Consider the following 23,441-nt stretch of genomic DNA (forward strand, 5'->3'; position numbering starts at 1 on the left):
TCATATGTGCCTGTCTCCTCGACTAATCAGAGGAACTACTGTATGTGCAGCAGGCAGCACAACAGACCAGCCAATCACTAGTATTTCCAAATTGGTTTTGATTAATTACACAGACTCAGCTTTAATTGGTGCCAACATCGCTGCCAGAGAGCTTATGGGGAAGCAGGATGTTATGCTTTCATTCCCTTAAGTCACATAAAATCATGAAAGATGGGGTAAAGAATCACTTGTAGTTCAGAATTTATTGACCGTGCAGACCCAGAAAACACAAACATCACCATTTTGACTGCCTCTGAAGCCAACTCCTGCTCTCTGATGCTGTGCAGGGGTCTCCTCTGCACCTCCAAGGCCATGAGCCCTTGGCTACTGAAGTATTGGATTCAGCTATAAAGCACCCACTCTGTGCAGAGTGGCCTCCAACACATAGTTTCTAAGACAGTTACAATTAGGCACTTACTACGTGCAGAGAAACCTCCAAGGGGTGGTTTCCAAGGCATTTGTGTTTATGTGTCTTAGCTGGTAAAGATCAGAGGCAAAGCATAAACACAAGTCTTCCTAACTCCAAGTCAGCATACTATCTCTAATAATGACAATAATAATTTCAATGACATTTATTATGTGCAGAGTGGTACACAAGACATAATTATAATCTATGTGAGGAGAGAAAGAATGAAAAAGAGAATGGAGAGATGAGAGACAAATACCTAGGGCCACTAGGTGGTGCCATAGTGCATAGAGTACTGAGAATGAAGTCAAGAAGGCCTGAGTTCAAATGTGACCTCAGACACTTACTGTTTGACCTCGGGCAAGTCACTTAACCTCTGTTTGCCTCAGTTTCCTCATCTGTAAAAAAGGGAATCATAATAAAAGTAAATAAATAATAATACCTTCCAAGGTTGTCGTGAGGATCAAATGAGATATCTGTAAAGTGTTTAACACAGTACCTGACACAGTCATCACAATATAATATAAACACCGGCAATGACGATGACGTTGATGATGATGACAACGATGAGAGTAACACTGACTTAGAGTTGGAATGGCCTGTGTTCAAGTCATGCCTGTGAGACAAACATATTATATGATCTGTGTCACCATAGGCAAGTCACGGGACTTCTCTGTGCCGTGAAAACTCTCTAAGGCTAGTTGCAAATGAATTGCTAGAGGTGGAGAGAGTTCTTCACACTGATGAAATCACAAGACTGGAACAAAAATAAAGGTAACTGAACTCTGAGCTAGATGTCTCACGACTGAAGTCTCAACTTTATTACCCTGCAGTGACGGGCAAATAAGTCTCTTACTCTCCCAGCTGTCCCAGGTAACTTTCTAAGATCCTAAGTTTCAGAGGAGTTGTTGATCTGCACTAAGGGAGGGAGTTTCCACACCAAGAGTTCACCTATGCTGATGCAAACCTAGGTCAGAAGAAAAAAGAAAGAACACATTGCCAAATTCAACATATGATTTCTAATGAATGCTTGGCCCCTAGGGGAGATAGGAACAAAGTATATACCAACACTTAAAGGTAATTAACAAGATAATTCAGGGAAAAGGAAGAACCCTGTTGGGGAGGAAAAGGGTCATGATTCAAAGTCTGAATCTGAGAAAGAAAACCAGAGTCTACAATGAGTTGATTAAGAAGGTCCCCAGAAGACCAAACCGAAAGGATGAGAGAGGAAGGAAGCAGTGAAGAGAGAGTGAAACAATGATCCCAAAAGCCAGAGGAGTCAAGAAGAAGCCAGTTAGGGTGGAAATGTTCCAGGCAGGAGCAGTAGAGGGTGGACTTGTTCTGTAGTGTGGGTGTAATGGCACTAAACATCCACAGCCTAAGGACAATTGAACACAGAGTGGGTGTAGGCTCACATTATGGGTATGATTTCTAATGCGCCATTATGGGCATAGAGATGACCTCAAAGACAAGAAAATCCACATGCAAGTCCTGCTGATGTTCCCTTGTTGAATGACCCTGAGTGAGTCACCTAGCTCTCGGTGCTCTGGGCAATTCTCTTAAACTAAGTTGTACAGAGGTACCAACCTGCAGTTTTGGAGTTGGCTTTGTGCCTATGAAATCACAAATTCCTATAGTGGACCTTTATTAAAGCTTACACATTCTAAGTCTGCCTTTTATGATACATACCTATTTACATGTTTTATGACTCATCCCCTTTATTAGGCTGTCACCTAGATGGCATGGTGGATAGAGCACTGAACTGGGAATCAGAAAGACTCATCTTCATGAGTTCAAGTCTAGACTCAGACACTTAGTAGCTGTGTGACCGTGGGCAAGTAATTTAACCCCAATTGCCTCCATTTCTTCATCTGTAAAATGAGCTAGAGAAGGAAATAGCAAACCGCTGCAATATCTTTCAAGAAAACCCCCAATGGGGTCACGAAGAGTCAGACATGACTGAAATGACTGAACATATGAACTCCTCCCCCTCAATTAGATGTCTTGAGGACAAGATTGAGGTTTTATTTTATCCTTGTATATCTAAGACCTGTGGCACATATGAAGTGCTTAATAAATATTTTTTGAATTGAACTTAATTGAATTTCTATATGTGTAAAAGTATTTCCAGCAGCCCTTTTAGTGGTGGCAAAATATCACAAATGGAGGGGATGCCCATCAGTTGGGGAGTGGCTGAACAAGCTGTGGTATATGAACGTAATGGAATACTATTGTACAATAAGAAATTATGAACAGACTTCAGAAAAACCTAGAAAGATTTGTACAAACTGATGAAAGTGAAATGAACAGAACCAGGGAAATATTGTACACAGTAACAGTAACGTTGTGTGATAATCACCTATGAATGACTCAGCTCTTCTCGGCAAGACAATGATCCAAATCAAGTACAAAATGCTATCCATACCCAGATAAAGAATTAATGGACTCTGAATGCCGATCAAGTATATTTTTTTCACTTACTTAATTCTTTTTTTGTGTTTTCCCCCTTTTTATCTGTTTCTTCTTTCACACCTATGACTAATAGGGAAATATTTTTACATGATAGCACATGTCTAAACTGCCTACCATTTTCAGAAGAGGGAGGGGAAGAAGGGAGAAAATTTTTGAACTCTAAATCTTATAAAAATGAATGCTAAAAGTTTTCCTGACATGTAACTGGGGAAAAAAATAAATTACTATTAAATTTAAAAAAAAAGGGAAAAAAGAGACCTCCCCACTCCCAAACCTGTCACCAATGTCTGAAATTCCAGCATTAAAAATTCATTGTTTTAGATTAATGCATCCATGTATACATTTAATCATTCAACAGATATTATTTGAGCATACTTATCATTTTTTCCCTGTTTAGTCATTCATTCAGTGAACATTTCTTCTTAGTCCTTTTTTTGTCACTGATTTCATTGGTGTAGAGTTCTCTCAATCAGGAAACTCCCTCTCCCGAAGGAGATCAGCCCCTACTCTCCAAGTGTCTTGGAGAGTCTTAGAGGATTACATGAGGACACCAAGATACTAAATGGCTTGTCCAGGGTCACAAGGCCGATAGGCAGAACTTGAACCCAGATCTTCCTAATGCTGAGGTTAGCCTTCTATTCACTTTTCCTTTTCCTTCTCAAAACAGTTCTTAAACACCTAAAATATAGTAATGCTTACCTTTACACAATACTTTCTGTCTAAAAAGAACTTATCTTCATTCTTTTTTCCAGAGTTGTAACAAGCCTGTGAGGTGAGAGAAATATTTTCACTTTACAGATGAGAAATGTAAATCTGAGAGGTTTGAAGTAATTTGCCCAAAGTCACAGATTTACAGGTGATGGAGCTTGGACATCCAGATATCCCTGTCTAGTACCCTTTCCCTTTTAGCATGCTGCATTCATGCTACATATAATGTGTTATGCTTGGTACTAGGGAAGTGAGGATTGGAGACCAAGACATGTAAGGATCATGGAAGGAACTGGGGTGTTTATCCTGAAGAAGAGAAGATACAATAGCTAGGTTCAATGGAAGAAAGATTCAATTTGTTCTACTGGGCTCTAAACCTAGAAGAAGCACTGGGAAGCTATAGAGAGCCAGATTTCAGGTTGAGAAAAGGAAAAAAAACTCCCTGACAACTTGACTATCCAGAAGTGGAATGGGCTGCCCTTGAAAGGTATTGAGTTGTTTGTTGCTAGAGATCTGTGTGTGGAAGCTGAATGTCTACTTATGGATTTTAGAGAAGAGATCCCTGTTCCCGTATAGGTCAGATTAGGGCAGCTAGGAGGCATAGTGGATAGAGTGCTGGGCCTAGAGTCAGGAAGATCTGAGTTCGAAATCCACATCAGATACTCACTAGGTACATAACCCTGGGCAAGTCACTTGACTCTGTTTGCCTCAGTTTCCTTATCTGTTTCCTTATCTACTATCTTTGTCAAGAAACCCCAAATGGTGTCATTGTGAGTTGGACAGCACTGACACAACTGAACAACATGGGTCAGATTAGATCTCTCTTGTTTCTTTCCTAACCTGAGTTTCTGTGATATTAAGAAAGACTTTCTGGAGGAGGTATCATTGGACAGTTAAGCTTATCCTTAAAGGATAGGCAGTGGTGATGGAATTGAGGGGAAAATGATAGATTGAGCAAGGTTGGGTAGAAACAGTAAGTTATCTAATTTAGTTTGAGAAGAATGAGGAGAATGTTTGGAATACTTAATATCATTAACATTTTATCATATATTAGCAACCAATGAAACAAGAACAAGTTTTGATGCGGTGGTAAGGGGAGAAAGAGGTTCAGAGCAGGTGGACGCTGCACTGGGATGGCAGATTGGTCAACAATATGGGGGATTCAGATAAGGTTAAAGAGGAAGGGAAGCAGATAAAGAAGAGGTGAGAATCACCTGTGGTGTGAAGCAAAGAGCACTAGCCTGGGTGTTAAAAGAATTAAAGAATCCTACAACTGGAATGAAACTTAGATTCAAGCATGTGCAAACCCTACACAATACCTATACCTCCTCTACAATGCCCCCCAACAAGTGATTCAGGAGTCCTGGGTTCTAGTACCATCTTGGTCTCTGTACAACTGAACAAATAATTTCCCTTTTCTGGATCTCAGTTTTCCCCTCTGAGGTTCCTTCTTACAAAGAGATTCAGTGATTCTGTCAGACCAAGAAAGGCTTCTGGGAAGGAGATGGTATCTGAGCTGGGGTTGGACTAGATTTGATCTCTAAGGTAATGGAAAGACCAATTGAATGCGGAGATCATCCAATCCTCAGTTCTGTCTCTGATGTTAATTCACTCTGTGACCTTGAGCAGATTACTCCCCCTATACTGAATTTCTGTTTTCTCCCATTTAATCTCCTAATCTCCCCTTCTCCAATATCCCTTCTAGATCTTTCATTCTAAGATTGAAGTTTTACCAAGGGCCAGCCCCTATCCGCTTGGTATATATTTGTTTGCTGTTGTGTCCCTCATTAGATTAGAAGTTTCCTGAGGGCAGGGACTGTTTTTGCCTCTTTTTGAATTCCTAGCATTTGGCACAGTGCCTGGCAAATAAATTGTGTTTGGCAGTTAAAGTTTTGGGCAGTTAGGTGGCACAGTGGATAGAATGCCAGGTCTGATATCAGGAAGACCCATCTCCTTGAGTTCAATCTGACCTCAGATACTTACTAACTGTGTGACCCTGGGCATGTCACTTAACCCTGTTTGCCTCAGTTCCTCAACTGTAAAATGAGTTAGAGAAGGAAATGGCAAGCCACTTCAGTATCTTTGCCAAAGAAAACCCCAAAAGGGATCATGAAAAATTGGACATCACTAAATAAGTATTTATAGATAGATTGATTTGTCATCTGCTTTGATCAAAGGACCAAAGGAGGATGCCACTTTTTGCTTTTTAAAATTTTTCCCCTGTATGACTGGCCCCTTATTTTGTCGGCCCCCTCCTCACCACTAGGGTTTAAAAAGACACTGAGAAATTTTCCATTTTGGTGATATTGTTTCCATCCCCTCTACATCCTGACCCATACTTTTATTTTCGATTTGTCACATGAAGAACAATGGAAAGAATTAGGGGTGCTTAGCCTTGAGAAAAGACTTGAAAATATGTGTAGGGTTGTCATGAGAAGGAAGGAGATTAAATGCGATAATATATCTAAAGCATTCTGCAAGCCTTAAAGGGGAATATAAATGCTAGCGATGATGATAATGATGAAGATGATGACAGAATTTCTGTTTCGTTGTTCCATTTGGCTCCAGGGGAGAGGTTTAGGAGCAAGGGGAAGAAAGTAGAGGAAGAAAGACTTGGGATCAATATAAGAAAGTCTCTTTTTAACCAGATCTGACCCTCAAAAGAAAGGGCTGTCTTAGATTACTGTCCTGAGGGGTGTTTAATAAGAAGCTGGACGACAACCCACCAAACCTACTTAGTCCCTCAAACTTAACACGTTCCAAGTTGAACTCATGTGTGCCACCACTTAACATAAATGGTTGCTAGAATCCCTGTCCTTCCAATCACCCATGCTCATAACCATAAAATCATCTTTTATTCTTTTCCCATCCCTCACCTTTGCCTCTTTCTCTCCAGCCCCAAAGCCAACAACACCCTCTTTAACTTCCTTATCTCTTTAGAAGTTTTTTTATTCTGAATTTAACAAACAAAGAAGATGAGCATTTTCACATACAAAATAGAGCAGAAAAAGAGGATTGTACGAGACAATAAATACCAATTATTATACAGCTTGTGCTTTCCCTTAAGTAGATAATAAATTTAATATATAACTCAGAGCCGTCCTGCTTGTCTGGGTTTACTTCTGGTCCCTTCCTTATGTTCTAACCTGCATATTTGTTTCTGTTTTGAAAAATACTTCAATGGCTTTCTTTTCTTTATTTTTATTTTTTTCTGACAACTCCATCATTGAATCCTCTCTCCCACCTAATCTCCCCTTCCCTAATTAAATAAAAGAAAACAAAACCCTTGTAACAAGTTTTTACAGTCTAAACAATCCCCACTTTGGCCATATCAAAAAATGTGTGTATTATATATATCATTGTCGTCTCTCTGTCATTCATTCTCCAGAATGGATGGTTAGTCATTAAATGGATTACAGTTTCTAAGTCTTTCAAAGCCGTTTGTTTTTACAGTGTTGTCTCCATTGTATAAATTGTTCTCTTGATTCTGTTTACTTCATTCTACCTTAGTTCAGACAAAATTTCCCAGGATTCTCTGGAATAATCCCTTTTGTCACTTTTTATGGAAAAATAATAATCTATTATATTCACAACACCATGATTTTTTTCAAATATTCCCCAATTGATGGGCACCCACTTTGTTTCCAGAACTTTTCTATAAATCAAAAATATCTGTTAAAAATAAATGTACATATAGAGAACCTTTTTCTCTTCCTTTGATCTCTTGGAGGTTTAGTTCTATTACTGGGATCAAGGTCACAGTTTAATGACTTCTCAGATAGAGGGCTGAATTGCTTTCCAGAATGACTAGCTAGACCAACAACAAACTTCTCACAATTCCTCCAACGATGACCATTTCCCCCTTTTTGGTCATTTCTTTTTTTGCCAATCTGATAGGCATGAAATGGAACCACAAAGCTGTTTTAATTTGCATTTACCTAATTATTAATAGACCTTCAGCTCTTTTGACCTAGTTTTCTCTGAGCTAATCCAAAAAGCATTTCTTGTGTAACTACTATATGCAAGGCACTGTGCTAGGCATTGGGGATACACAGACAATGCAGAAACAAAAACAAAAACAGTTGCTACCTTCAAGGAGCTTATATTCTACTGAATTTTCATTTGGAAGTGGTTTCCCTGTCTGTAGTGAATCTCTTTTCCAGTGCATCCTGCACAGTGCTCTCTGAATAACCTTCCTGAAGTCTCACTCTGATCATTAGATAGGTGGTCTCCAGTACCCCCCTGGCTATCTAGCCCAACCATGTGATTTTCCAAATAAGCTGAGGTCCGAACAGGTTGTGACTTGCCCAAGGTTACATGGATATTTACTGGTGGGGGTGAGATTTGAACCCAGGTCCTCTAACTATAAAGCCAAGTGATCTTTCCACTATTCCACATTTAGCAATCTCTATTCAGACTTCAGTGGCTATCTACTGCTTGCCTATTGACTTCAAGAAACTTGATGAGTTTCCTAGAAGGGAAGTTCTGTTCGTGAAAGATTCAAGAATGGTTCACAAAAGGATCACAGAATTTAGAACTGTAAGAAATCTTAGATATCACCTAGTTGGACTCCCCTCTTTTTTACGTATGGGGAAACTAAGGCTCAGAGGGGTGAATTAATTTTCCCAAGATGAGCAATGACAGCTAGCATTTTTGTATAGCACTTTACAAACATATCTCCTTTTATCTTCACAATAACCCTCAGAAGTAGGAGCTATTGTTATTCCCATTTTTACAGATGAGGAAACTGAGGCTTAAGAGAGATAATATGACTTGCTCAGGATTACTCAACTAGCAAGTGTCTGAGACTGTGTTTGAACTTGGGTAATTCAGACTCCAAGTCCATTGCACCACCTAGAAGCCTCTAACAAATGGTCTACTTGGGACTTGAAATTTGGTCTTCTAAATCTAAATTCATTTTACCCTTATTTTACTGTGAAAGCCCTAGATGTGGAGGGGGGAAGGTGGTACCAATGCCAGTAACATTCTCCTGCATTCTCATTGGAATTCCTACAGACTGGAAATAACTTGTTTTGAGTTTTGAATGAGGGAGGCCTGTGCAGGTCACCAGCCTCACTTCTCCTCCAGAGCCATCTGAATGACCAGATATTCATCAGGAGGACTAGAGATGACCCAGGATGAGGCAGTTGGGGTTAAGTGACTTGCCCAAGGTCACACAGCTAGTGAGTGTCAAGTGTCTGAGGTGACATTTGAACTCAGGTCCTCCTGACTCCTGCACTGGTGCTCTATCCACTGCACCACCTAGCTGTCCCACAGACTGGAGATATTGGGAGAGAAAATCAGCAGCAACTCTCTTACCTTGAAGAACAAATTCAAACTGTACTCGTAAATCCATTCTAGTGTCTGGGGACTCCTTATCTAGAGCCTAAGACACTGCCAGGAGAAGGTAGGCATGAATTAGGCACCACAGTGGGGTACCCTGGGTAGTCAGGTCTCTTAGGTTAACAGGAAGGGACACACTACAAAGGAGGGAAAGAGCGAAGGGAGACACAAAATGGAATTGTGGAGAGGCACTAAAGATGCAGTCTGCATCTTCCCATTGTCCTTAACCCATTTTACCTAGTATCAGATTCCAGTTTCTCAGGATAGTTGTGTCTCATTTCTTGCCCTGAAAGCATTCATCTCTTGCCACAGTCTGGTGCTTCCCCCTTCCCTCAGGTTGTAGGGACATTTTGCACACCATTTTCCGTGGTTATAAGTCCTGAGATGCTGTGAGTTTTTATCAACCCTCCAGTGGGCTATTGCCACATGACTCAGAGCCAAAGGCACAAGACAGAAAGAATATGTTGCTTGCCCAACCAGCATTCCCTGGATGGGCCCCAGGAAAAGCTAGTGTTCTACTGGCCTGAATCTCTGCTGCCTCAGTTGGATACACTTCACTGCCTAACTTGACTTTATGCAATGTGGCTATTCAAGTGATGCTTCCTTTCCTAGGGTCCGTGTGCATCTAGGGGTACTAGAAGGGACAAAAAGAAACAGATCCTTGTGGCAAGACAGCATGGGCTAGTGGAAAGAGTACTGGACTTAGATCTATGAGACCTGGGTTCAAATCTCAACTTGATGCTCAAAACCACATCTAACTAGACTCTGGGCAATTCCATCTTTCTGAGCCTCAGTAGACATAAAATAACAGGATTCGACTACATAATCTCTAAGCTCCCTTCTTGAGTGAATCATCAGTTCTTTATGGCATTCCCAAAGTCACATGGCTAGAAAGTGGCAATGTAGATGGGCAAATACACCCAGGCACCCCGACTTCACCAGACTGCTGGCTGTTGTTTTTAAGATCTCCAAAGAGAAGGCGCAATAGAGGTAGAAAAATGGATTTTTGTACCATTCAATTCAATTTAAATCCTACCTTCTACAGGAAGCTTTTTCCTACCCCCTTTAATTTTGGTGCAGCTAGGTGGCTTAATGGATAGAGCACTGAACCAATCTCAGATACTCATAAGCTCTGTGACTGTGGACAAGTATTAACCTCAGTTTCTTCCTCTGTAAAATGAGAATAATAGCATCTACATTCCCGGTTTGTTATGAGGATCAAATGAGATAATTCTGAAGTGTTTAGCACAGTCTGATAAGAGTAAATGCTATACAAATGTTAGGGCTTATTATTTGCTATGTATCCTGTATACAGTTTATCTGTGCATAGCTGTTGATGTGCTCTTTCCCCCATTAGACTGAGAATTCTTCTACATCAGAACTGTCTTTTGCCTTTTTTCTTTTATACCCCCAGTGCTTAGAACTGTGCCTGACATTTACTAGGGCCTTAATATTTGACTAAATTCAAGCACCTACTATGGGCAGAGCTCATCTCTGGTAAAACATGGGGAGAACAAGATACAGTCCTTGCCTTCAATGTCCCAAATGGGGCAGAGGGAGGGATGATACGTATAAATCAATGTGATAGAAGGTAGAAAGGTATGTAGAGGTAGAGAGGAAGGAGGAGTATTCTAGGAAAACTTGGGAGAACACTTTAAATTGTGGCATGACTGAGGATCAGTAAATCCATGTCATTTTTAGTGGAATCTTACCTCATCACATACTATCATGTGTCTTATTTATGTCCCTTGTTTCTGAGCGATTTGCATTTGAAAGCCGCTTTCCCCTCTTTCCCAGTCTCCCTCTGTTTTCCCATTTGAAATGCACGTGTTACCATGGAAACGTCACTCTTGTGGGGCACCACCAGTGGTGTCCACAAGTGAAGTACAAAGGCCATTTTCAGGATGTCTGGAAAGCCAAGGATATGGCTCAGGAAATAGATGTCCTCATTAAGGGGTAAATTTCGCAATTGCAGACACTGTGTCATGAATATAAACACACCCAGAAATAAGAGATGGAACAGATGAGAGTGTTAAGGTCTTTATTGGTACTCCCATGCCTAGATCATCCACAGAGCAGAGACAGGAGAAGAGGATTAAAATACATCATCCAGTACACAGAACGGAACATCATCCAACAAGCTGGGAGGAACATCTGGAAAAACGCACAACTGGATGCCAGAATGTACTTATAAACACAAACCAACTGGATGAAACAAGAGAGGACACTTTGGGAAAACATGGGGAGATGTGGTTTTGAGGAGACAGTCCTGGATTGCAAGGAGCAAGACTTGGCTTCTAATTCTGGTCTCACCATTGACTTGCTGGGTGATTTTGGACAAGTCACTTCTCCCAGTGCTCTAAGCCTGTTTTCCACCTGTAGGATGAACTGGATGGAATAATGACCTGTCAGGTCTAATCTTGATCCATTGTTCTATCATTCAATGTTTTAAATATTTTCCTGAAAAGTATGAAAATTTAGGTTTTCTGAATTTAAAAAAATCTTAAAATGCACCATGGGAGTTTGATAAAAACATTCTATAATGAGTCCTTTTGTAAAGCATTTTATTTTTGATTGGGAATAGGAAGAGGGAAAAAGCATGTACTAGGACTTAGGACTCCTAGATCTGACACTAACTAGCTGCAGAGTTTTTTTTAAAAAATTATTAAATATTATTGTATTTTTCCACAATTGCATGTAAAAATGATTTTAATATTCATTTCTTTCAAATTTCAAGTTCTCCAGATTTTCTTCTTCCTTCTCTCCACCCTGAGACAGTAAACAATTTGACATAGATAATGCATGTGCAATCATGCAAAAAATGTTTTCATATTAGTCATAGCGCGACAGAAAATACAGACCAAAAACACATCCACACAAAATAAATAAAATGAAAAACAGTGTGCTTCAATCTGCATTCAGAGTGCATCACTTCTTTCTCTGGAGGCAGATAACATTTTATATCATGAGTCCTTTGGAATTAAACTGGATCACTGTATTGCTGAGAATGGCTAAGTCATTCACAATTCTTCAACATACAATATTTCTGTGCACAATGTTCTCCTGATTTTGCTCACTTCATTTTGTGTCAGTTCACATAATCTTTTCAGGTTTTTCTGAAATCTTCCTGCTTGTCGTCTCTTATAGCACAGTAATATTCTATTACAACCATATACCACAACTTGTGCAGCTATTCACCTCATTTTCAAATTCTTTTCCACCACAAAAAGAGTCACTATAAATATTTTTGTACAAATAGATCCTTTTCTATTTTTTTATCTCTTTGGGATAATCTAGTAGTGGTATTGCTGATCAAAGTGTATGCACAGTTCTATAGCCTTTTGGGCATAGTTCCAAGTGGTTCTCCAGAATAGTTGGATCAGTTCATAACTCTACCAACAATGCATTAGTGTCCCAATTTTCCCACCTCTCCTCTAACACTTATCATTTTCCTTTTCTGTCATGTTAGTCAACCTCATAGCTGTGAGATGGCACCTCAGAGTTGTTTTAATTTTCGTCTCTTTAATCAACAATGATTTATAGCATTTTTTCATATGATTACTGATAGCTTTGATTTCTTTGTCTGAAATCTGCTTATTCATATACTTTGACCATTATTAATTGGGTAATGACCTGTATTATACATTTGACTCAGTTCTCCATATATTTGAAAAATAAGGACTTTATCAGAGACATTTGTTGTAAAAAAAAATTTTTCCCAACTAGCTGTAGATTTTTGAGGAAATCAGTTTTCTTCTCTGGATTACATTTTTTTTGGTCTAGAAATGGAATTTGCAGGTAGGATTAGAAGACCTCTAAGGTCCCTTTGAGCTTCAGCATTGGAGGAAAAGCTCTCATTATGTTTAATAAATGCGAATTTTCATACCTTACATATACTTAAAACAAGGTACACCTATGTAGAAATAGACCTACATCTTGCAGTTTGTTCTGTGATGTGACAAACAGGATTTTTAAAAGTATCGTGGAAGCCAAGAGAACAGACTTTTTAAGGCAGTTTTAGAAAATTACAGGAAACTAAATTTCTGAAGATGATGAAACAGAAACAGAGATAAGACAGTAGAATTAAATCCCTTTCTCCTAATCTGATGGTTAATGCTCCTTCATGAAAACCATAGACCCAACACAGAATTAGCACACTTTGCCTACCACCTAACATTTTAATATTTAAAGGATATGATTTCTCAGTGTGGCCCTCCTTTCCACTAAGACAGACGCCATCCTTTCTATGCCTTACATAGTCTTCATGAATTGTAGGTATGGGTATACATATATAAACTACTGCCAACTTGGTCCATTGGTCAGTCAAGAAGCATTGCTTACTATATGCCAGGCACTGAGAATACAAATACCCTTTCCTCAAGGAGTTTACATTCTAATGGCAGAAGACAACACATAAAAAGGGAGTGAGGAGTAGAGGTGAGGAGACTCTCTGAATTGAGCTAGGCTGGTCTTTGGACAAAAGACACAGTGCCCATCACTGGACCTATATTCAAAGCCTTCTTCTAGCTTTGGCAGATGAGCCAGAATTTCTGTTTCCCCAGAAAAGAAGGGTCCCTTCCACACTGTGTAGAGATAACCACTAGTCTAATTTGGTAAAATATAAATTTGTCTTTTCTCCTGACATTTGGCACAGTCCATTGGAAGACAAGTTGTTTCCTTTCACAAAACCTGTTTATCTCAGCTTTCCTTCCCCAAGACTCAGACACCTGCTTAAGCTCATGTACTTGCCAGATGATTCTCACATTCTCAATTTCCTTTACTGCACATTTTTCAGACTGGATCTAACACCTGCCAAGTAACCCAACTTCAGGACTTGAGACCATTTGGCCAATGTCAAGACATTACCACCCTGATTAATCTGCAAAGGATCAAACATAAAACTACCCTGTGACAACATCATTTGGCTTCTTGGGAGCAGACCAGTTGGTGCCATCATACATGGGAAGAAACCCAAAAAGAGATGATGAAGCCAATGCAGTTTTGTTCTAAGATATCCAAGGATTCTGTGGTAGATCCTGGCTGTGGTACTTCTTGCTCTTCCTGATTTCCTTTATTTTGGCAGCTTCAGGTAAGACTCAAAATCAGGCCAGGTTTCTGTAATCAAAAGAAATGGAAAACTGGGGCTGTCATCTGGTTCACTTAAAATTCACATTTGTCCATGAAATTGACTTTGGCTATGGATAACCAGCCCACTGTACTTTTGTACTTATGAAAATTCTTATGATTTTGCAAAATTCTTTTGCACTTACGAAAAACACTTAGTAAAAAACTTAGGGAGCAAAAAAGATGGTCGAATGAAGGATGCTGAACTCCTTAGGAACAAGGATCATGTTGCGTCCTCTGTACTGTACACTTTTTGTCTTTGTTTTCCTTCTATCTTGTTTTTTTTCCGGTCTAATTTTCTAAAAACATTTCTAAAGGCAGGAATGATAGGTAATATTGTATCTTCAAGCTCCCCTAGTCCTATAGCCCTGCGCCTTGTAGATAGCAGATCCTTCAAAAACAAAGGACAGCAAATAACCAAATGAATAAGTAAGAAATATACTTTGAAAAACACAGCAGCAATGTCATCAAGATATTCTCCAGAGAAGCAAAATTGCAAATAGTTTAAAAAGAAACAGAATCACAGAATATTGGAAAAGATCTCAGTGGTTATCTTAATCCAATTTATACATGAAAGGGATTCCCATTTTAACCTACTTGACAACTGACCTATGACTTCTCGAGGAGGGAAATTCTGTGCTATTTTTATTTGATGGTTTCAGATTGAGGTTCTGTATTCCCTATCAGATAATAACCTCCCCTAGGGAAGGGGCATTCACCCCACCCCTACTCCTAAGTTAGTTGATTGGCTGGTTGCTTGTTGTCCTTTGTTCTCGAAGAGGACCAAAATGACATCACTTTGTTGGAGTCAAGGTACAGTGTGTCCAAATGTGGCAGCTCAGACCAACGGGAGCTCGAAAGTTTCTACCACAGGCTGGGCACAAGTAGCCCATGTTATTATCCAAAGTTAACACATAAGTAGGCGAGACAGACTATACCTGTGATTTCACTGATATACGGAACTCCCAGATGAAGGAAGTCCTGCCAATGGGAGTCAGTCTTTCTCTGCAACTGATGGGTTAGAGAGTCACCCAGAGCACTGAGAACTGGAGTGACTTACCAGGGACATACAGCCATGTGTCAGAGGTAGGACCTGAACCCAGGTCTTCCTGGATTATAATACTCTTCCATTATGTCATGCTGCTTTTGACATACAGGAATGTAATAAATGCTTGTTAAGCTGAAATAAATTGCACATGTGCATTTTGTGTTTTAACAGTAAACATTCAATGAAACTAATGTCACAGCTAAATTACCATCATGTTTTACATGAAAAAAAAAGTTTAAATTAGTTTATACTTTGGGCAAATCATTTCCTTTCTCTGGGTTTTTTCACCTGTATATCTTTTGTCCAGGGACCAGCCTAGCTCAGTTCAGAGAAAATTGGCAGGACTGGACTAAATGGTGTCTAGCACACCTCCCAACTCTGAAGTTCAACGACTAAATAAATTGTAATTAAAAATAAGATGATTCACTGGGTTTGCGGGTTTTTTTTTAAATTTTATGGTGCTCACATTGTCATAGCAAGGTTTTCAGTTTTAGAAAGTCACTCTATAGACAAGCAGATCTGGATACATGGTAGTGATAAAAACATTCTCCAAAAATGAAAGGTGAACTGGAATCCCTGATTTATATGAAATCTCTGAGGAGGCCAAAAGACAGTGTGTTCTAGACCAGTGGCATCAAACTCAAATAGAAAGGAAATCTCTGCAGCTGCATTTTGACTTGGAAAACCACAAATTAACATTACCTTATTTTTACTTATTTTGCTAAACATATCCCAATTACATTTTAATCTGGTTCAGGCAGAACTCAGGAGTTTTATAGCCCAAGCCCCAGAGTGGCACCTCTGATCTAGATGATCTATGTACCTGAAGGGTGCTGATTCTGAGCAGGCATAAAAATTTATGCTTTGCATCACCTGCAGATGCTTAACAAAGCACACCATCTATATCTTTATCCAAGTCACCAAAGAAAATGATTAAAAGGGAACATTATAGTCACCATATCTGAACTACAGTTGGTGAAAGGAACACTTAAAAGCTTTGGAGAGTAACTAGGTCCTGCTACCTGCAGGTAGGCTGTTGTGAAATCAGTGGTGGCAATATAGAACAGGCTCACAGTGAAAGTCCCAAGTCTGGTCCTGTACCATTAGAGCTGTATGGAATGCAGGGAGACTGTTTTCTTCCAGACAAGAAAAGTTTGGCAACATTCCCCTGTGTGGTGGTGAGTACCATGCCCATCCAGGGAGGATTTTCCTTGGCAGAGGGTTTTGGTCTTGTCTAATAATAATGGCTAATACCACCCACAAAAGAACTACAAGGAACTAGAGAAGGCAAAGCAACAACTAGGAAATACCACCTGTTAAGGACCATATGGCATCACCATCAGGACCACGTGGAAAAAAATATCTGCTGAGATGCTGACATATGTACTTTCTGGGAAAGAACCAGAGGAGTGAGGAGCCAGCCACTCAGAAAGCAATGCCTGATAGAGACTGTTGGGAGTTATTGATAAGAGAAGCCTTGCCTACTGACACACATTGGAAGCAGGATTGTGACTGAGATGCTCTATAGATCTTTGAGATAAAGCTGCTCATTGAATAGCGTCTAGTTTGACTTCTCTCCATATATTTTTTTCTTTCAGTAGATCCTTCTTTCCTTGATTTTGTGATCTGCATGCTTGCAAAGACAGTTGACATTAGCTGGATGGAGGCTGAGCCAAAGAAGCAAGAAATACTACAAAGGGAACCTGGATCCTGCATGTTGTCAGAAACTCTCACAAAATTGCTACAACTTGAATCCCTTTCATTCTTGGGAGACAAAAGAATCTTGTTACCTTGATCACAAATTGCTGAAAACAGGAATTGATGAGACAGGATTTAAGGATTTTCATGGTACTGAGGTACGCTGAGGTATAAATGATTGCATCAAACCTAAGCTGGATCTTTTTTTTCTGGACCGCAAAAGACTGCCTCCTCTGCTGTCTCATCCTGGAACTTCTCTCAGGTACTTCAGGGCTACCACCCCTGGGGTTTGTGCATCCTGGAATATCCCTGTACAAGGCCTAAGCCCCTTTTCATATTGGTGAGTCAATCCTTAAGCCTCTATTTTGGAAGGGGCCTCAGGCCAGCCTGCCTCCTTTCTCCTCCTAACCCTGCTCCAGAATTTCTGGACTTTACTTCATCATCCCCTTGCCCCCTTTTCACCTCCTTTTGCACGATGACTTGCTGCATTCAATGACCCTCTCAAGGTCTCTCTCAAAAACTTTGGATTTGACTGTGCAACATGGGAGACACTAGCATAGGACTGTTCAGCATGGTGTGCCCACATCAGAAAAGGTGCTGTGCTGTATGAGCAAAGCAGAATTGAGACAGCACAAAGGAAACGTAGGATGCACAAATTTGGAGTAACCACCCCAAATGTTCACACGGACTCTCTGTGCCCAATCTGTGGTAGAGCATTCAGAGTTCGTATTAGTCTGATCAGCCACAGTCATACAGATTGAAACTTCACTTTATCATGGTGATGTCATTTTGGTCCCCTTCAAGAATGAAGAACAACAACCAATCAACAGCTAGAAAGTGTTTGAGGTCAGATCTGAACTCTACAAACGTTGCGTACAGACCTCTGTTCTGCTCCTAGCATTTCTCCTGGAGTTGTTGGGCAGCAAACACCATATCAACTGTTCCTCGGCCCTTTCTGAAGCCACACTGGCTCTCAGGTATATGACCATTTTCCAGGTGAAGGATCAGTTTATTAAGGAGGACTCTAGCAAGAATCTTGCCAGTAATGATTAAGAGAGAGAGAGAGATCCCCCTGTGATTGTTGCAGGACAATCTATTCCCTTTACCTTTACAGAGATGGCCAAGGGAGGCATCCTTGAACTCCTGGGGGATAACCTCCTCTTGCCAAATAACCTGGAATACTTCAGTCAGTTTTTATATGAACAATGGTTCCCCCTACCTGGTAAATCTCAGCTGGAATAGAATCAGTACCAGATGCTTTGTCACATGAAAGGAGCCTAATGGCCCTCAAAACCTCTGCTTCAGTTGGAAGTTCAGCTAAGGAGGGATTGACTTCAACCTGAGGTAAACTGTCAATGGCCTCAGCATTGATTGATGATGGTCTGTTGAGAACACTGTGGAAGTGTTCAGCCCATCTCTCTAAGATCATGAATGAATGAATTAAACAACAACAAAAACAACCAACCAAACAAAACCTTTTGTCAAGCATTTACTGTATATTAGGCACTGCTAGCCCCTGAGTATACAGATATAAAAGTGCATCCTGGGTCATCTCCAGTCATCATCCTGATGAATATCTGGTCACTGGATTCAGATGGCTCTGGAGGAGAAGTGAGGCTGGTGACCTGCACAGCCTTCCCTCACTCAAAACAAAGTCACGTGCAAGTCATGTCATCATTTCTCTGATGCCATGGTCTTCTTTGGCAATGAAGGACAAACACATACTGCATTAGGATGTTAGCTTCTTGAGGGCAAAACTTTCTTTTCTTTTAGCTTGTAGAGTAGGCACATAGCGAGCCTTAGTAGATGCATTTTTCTTCCTTCCTTTCTGCATTCTCTACAAGGTGCTCCTCTTTCACAAACACAGATTAAATGACTGGTAATTATTAGAATGTGAGCTACAAGCCCAGGGGTCAGGCATATAGCATCTAAACTTTTTATCTCCCCTCAGCTAATTGATGCCTGACACACAGTAGATACTTAAAAAACACTTGCTTATTTCACATTATGGTTTTTTCTTCCTGTGGGATTTAATTGTTCAATGAAATAAACTGCCCAAAGGTCATCTCTGACAATGACTATCTCTGTGATGTCGGACAAGTCATATCCTCTATGTTCCTCAGGACACTCTAGCACTTCACGAAAAAAATCAGGCTTCATTTTGCTTTGATAATGGTTCCTCTACTTTAGATGCTGAAAAGATTCTATTTGTCCCATATCTGAAATGTGGCAGGACATCATACTCCAAACTATTTTCTCCCCAAACTGCTGACACTGTGGATCTCCCTATTTGTTAAAAGTACCATTATTCTCCCAATAACACTGTCCTAAAAACCTGAATTCATCTTTGACTTTTCCCTATAAACAAATATTTATGCAGTTCCAAAGTTTGTAGATATTTGCATATAAATAAATAGTAGATCTCACCTGTCCAGTATCTCTGCTACCATTCCAGTCTGGGCCCTTATCATTTCTATTGTGAAGACCTCCCAACTAGTTTCCCAGCTTTCAGTTCATCCTATATTATCACTGCCAAATTTATTTTCCTCAAACACAATTTTCACTCACACTCAAAAACATTCCATAGATCCCTAATGATCACAGGACAAAGTGGTATTCAGAGCTCAGTCTCCAACTATATAAACCTTCCACCAAAGCCAAATGCTCTGTTCCTTCTTCCCTATGCATATAATTTGCATTTCCACCTCTGTACCTGCTGAGTTATCACTGCCCCCTATCAGAAGTAACTTTTCTGCTTAACTTTACTTGTAATTACCAACTTGACTTCCAAGCTCAGCCCAAATTCTACTTTTTGTTTGAATCCTTAAGGACCTATCCATCTTACCTTAAATAAGTAACTTGAAAAGGGTGTGGGGGTTAAAGGAGAAAAAGAATATTAATTGGGGAAGTAAAAGGGCAAAGAACTCCCCTCTCTACCCTAGAGATAAACCCTCAGGAGTAATAGTTTCAGATCAGGAAGGAAACATTTATTTAAAAGGAACTTGCATCCCTGGAAGTAGGTCTATGAAACATATTGTGAAGGCAATGTAGCAGATTATCTCAATTATTTTTTTCTCAGAACTCCCTGCATTGCCTGCTTATTTTTTTTAGGCAGACAGGACAGCCCTTAGGCTTTGGCAGGAGTTGGGATGGCTACCTGCTGAGTCAGTGATCTCCACTGATAGTTCTCCTGTTTTGGGATGTCAAGAGAGCTGCTTATATGGCTATCCCGAGTCAAGGAGCTGAAGCAGACCTACTGGCAATGCTGGGAGCAGGATGGTTTGTGGGAGACGTCTCAGAAGCTGGGAGTTACGATGTTGAAAAGGGATGTAAAAGGGTGAAATGTGAGGTCCAGATTATTTAACTGACTCCTAGAAATTAAAGGATATGAGCATAAATAAAGCATTTTATTAAGCACCTACTATGTGCTGTGCTCTGTGATAGTAAGCCAATGGACTTTTCAATTATGGGAACTGATAACAGGGTATTTATATCTTCCACTGGTATTAGAAGTATGGGAACACCACCTATTGCATGGCCACAAAGTCAGAGTAAGTCTCCAAATCTATATTGCCAGTAGCAGTCAACTTTTCCCCTTCTCAGAGAGAGACAGATACTCAGAAGAGGCAATAGATTAAGGTTCTCTGCACATCGTCCCCAGTTGTCCCCTTTCCCTTCCAAGTGTAGCAAGAACAAAGTATTTTCCTAGGCAGAGCAGGGTATAAGGATCTCATGGGACAACCTGTTAAATAATATCCAGATTCTCCAGTTGTGCCAAATTGAAGCAATGCAGCATTTCTCAGCTTTTGAATATTGGTTAGACTTGATTGTCTTGCATGGCCTCAATGTTTCAGATAGATTATACGGGTACCCTAGCAGCTTGTATAGCTAGAAAACTCGAACAGTTCTCTGCCACGATACTTATGGATTCACCTGGCCCCTTACTGATTTATTGGGACATAGAAGTAAATTAAATTCTCTAGTCTAGGCAGGGGAAACCATGCTTGTGAGAATGTTTTAATAATGGAAGCTGAGCTAGGTGGCACAGTGGACAGAGCACTGACACTGGAGTCAGAAAGACCTGAGTTCAAATTTGAACTCATACTTACTAGCTGTGTGACCTTAGGCAAATCACTTAACCTTATTTGTATCAGTTTCCTCATCTGTAAAATGAGCTGGAGAAGGAAATGGCAAACTACTCCAGTATCTTTGCCAAGAAAACCCCAAATAGGGTCATGAAGAGTGGGACACAACAAAAGAGCTCATGTGAAGCAGGTGATTATTATAATAAATATCTACAGGAAGACAAGAGAACTTGACACATACTATAACATTAAACATTTCCCATTTTGGAGATCCTGGAATGCTCGCTATTAAACAAAAAACAATTTCTTTTCCTCAAACATTCTATTCTTGGTTTGTGCCAACTCCGTATTTCCTACAATTAAGTTTTCTTCCCTTCCAGCAAAGTAGAGACCTAGGCAACTGTGGACCTGATACACTGATTTTAAGACTAACCAAGATGCTCTTTAAGAGACAAATATAGAAGACAAAATAATATTGGTTGATGAACACTCAATCTGGGGAGGGAGGGGTTCCCAGAAATGAAAGTAAGAGTTAAGGTGACAAGAATGAAAATGGCTCCTGCATTTATATAGTGCCTAAATAACATTTGCTACTTCTGGGAAACCAGAAAAGATGATGGCATTAGAAAAGCAACACAAAACATAAAGGTGGGTATGCATGGGTAGTCTAGTAAGCAACAGCTATCAAGAGTACTGTACTCAAATATCCGAGGGGCTATACTGGATTGGATTTCCAAAGTCCATTAAAATAAACAACCAGGAGATCAACTCAAATTGTGGGAGCAGAGGTAAGCAGAGTCAAATGGTCAGGCAAAAAGTATGTCATCAGGAAGTCCTCAGGACCTGAGGGTGCAGGAGGGAGAGAACAAAGACCAGGCACCAGAACTGGGATACAACTAAGGAAACACTTTGATCTACTAAGGAAGTTTCAGATAACCTTTTCTATTCTTCTTACCATAGTAATACCCACCCCTGAGTGAGCTTGGGCAGGAGGCTCTCTGATGATGAATTTCACAGCTGGTCTGCTGAGGATTGAATAAGGAAGGGTGGAGGAGGCAGAGGCAGTTCCGACACCATCCCATGGGATAACCTGTGTTCCAGAAGCAGGAACACTCTTTCTCAAAATGCCTCATTTTGTCCAGCTTCCCCTGAGTTCTCAGGAGAAATGTCAAGTTTTTGCTGCTTGTGTTCATCCCTCAAAAGGTCTGATACAAACTTTGCAGATACTTTTCATCTTCAAGTTTTCTTTTAGAATAAGTATGTTTCCTTGTCCAACTGCGACTCTTCAGCCACTTTTCTTACAGTAAAGCAGCAATTTGAATGAATCAAATCTCTGACTTTTTTGATATTTTCTTTGCTCCTGTGAGTGATAGGATGACCACTTCATGCACCATCCCGCACATCTTCCCTACTTCCTTTAAACCTTTTATGCCAGTCAAAAACCCTTGCTCTTGACATTACTTCATCCCCATAAGCTTCTTCTACAAATCGAGTGTCTCGCTTGCAGATTTATTTAACTTCACACAAAACTTGATACTAACCCTTTGCTCTAAATATTGGTCACTCATTTTTATAGGGGACACCTGAAAGAATAGGCTCTTCTCTATTCACTCGAAGAAGGAAGGAAACAACCATTTATTAAGTGCTTACTAGATGGCAGGCACTGTGCTATAGGTTCCAGTACAATACTGAATGGTCAACTTTGTTAAACTGGCTGTGCTGAGTTGAAATTCAGAATCCTGTAATCCTGGCATTGGAAAGACCTACAGAGGGCATCTAGTCCACCTCTTCCCTGAGCAGAAATCTCCCCTATAGAAGGACTCCCCAATAGGGATTCAACTGTGTATCCAATGGAAGACCTCCAGTGATGGGGTGGAGGGTGAAGGCTTAGAGAAAAGGGGAATGTGAGAGACAGCAAAGAGTTAAGTTTCCACAGAGTTGATAGTTGATGAAGTCACTGAGAATAAATCAGATAATAAGAAAGCTAGCCTACTGCAGGTGGACTCAACCAATCAGGAGACAACCAATGCCCTTCAGAAAGTCACAAAGTTCTTGATAAAGAGGACCAAATCTAAAACTACCTTAAACTAGTCAGGGAACATGACCTAGAATAACCAGGAGAAAGCTTTTTTTTTACTGCCCCTCCTTAATGAACCTCATGCATATAATAAGCAGACATACCATGCATAAAATTATCCCTCCACTTTCTAATCATGGGTCCTATGTTAAAAAGCATTTTTGGGAGGGGGAATCAACCAAGGGTGGTTACTGAAGTAGGCATGTAGAGATGATGGTGACCTAATGGAGAGGGCACCAATCCTTCCTCCTGATGGGAGGATTTGTCCTGAATTAGCAGTATAAAGCCAATCTCGCTTCTATATTTGACACTCCCTCCTCCTGAAAAGGCAGTTGGACTCAGCTTGGGCCAAGGTATTCAATTCCTCTGAATTCTGCTGCAATAAATATTCCTTGCCACCTTCCAGGGTCAAGCGTGTTTCTAACAGGGAGTCTCAGAGTG

At 40.2% G+C, this 23,441-nt stretch overlaps 1 protein-coding gene across 1 annotated transcript; it reads right to left on the minus strand.

The window, feature by feature from the left end:
* Positions 1-22,491, minus strand: GVQW3 (GVQW motif containing 3). Its single transcript, XM_072615665.1, is given in 4 exon segments — positions 1-260; positions 11,222-11,237; positions 22,052-22,416; positions 22,419-22,491. Coding segments are annotated over 4 exon segments (714 nt in total).
* Between the last annotated feature and the right edge of the window lie 950 nt (positions 22,492-23,441).

Source organism: Notamacropus eugenii, chromosome 5 (assembly GCF_028372415.1).
Source record: "Notamacropus eugenii isolate mMacEug1 chromosome 5, mMacEug1.pri_v2, whole genome shotgun sequence".
Taxonomy (NCBI): Eukaryota; Metazoa; Chordata; class Mammalia; order Diprotodontia; family Macropodidae; genus Notamacropus; species Notamacropus eugenii.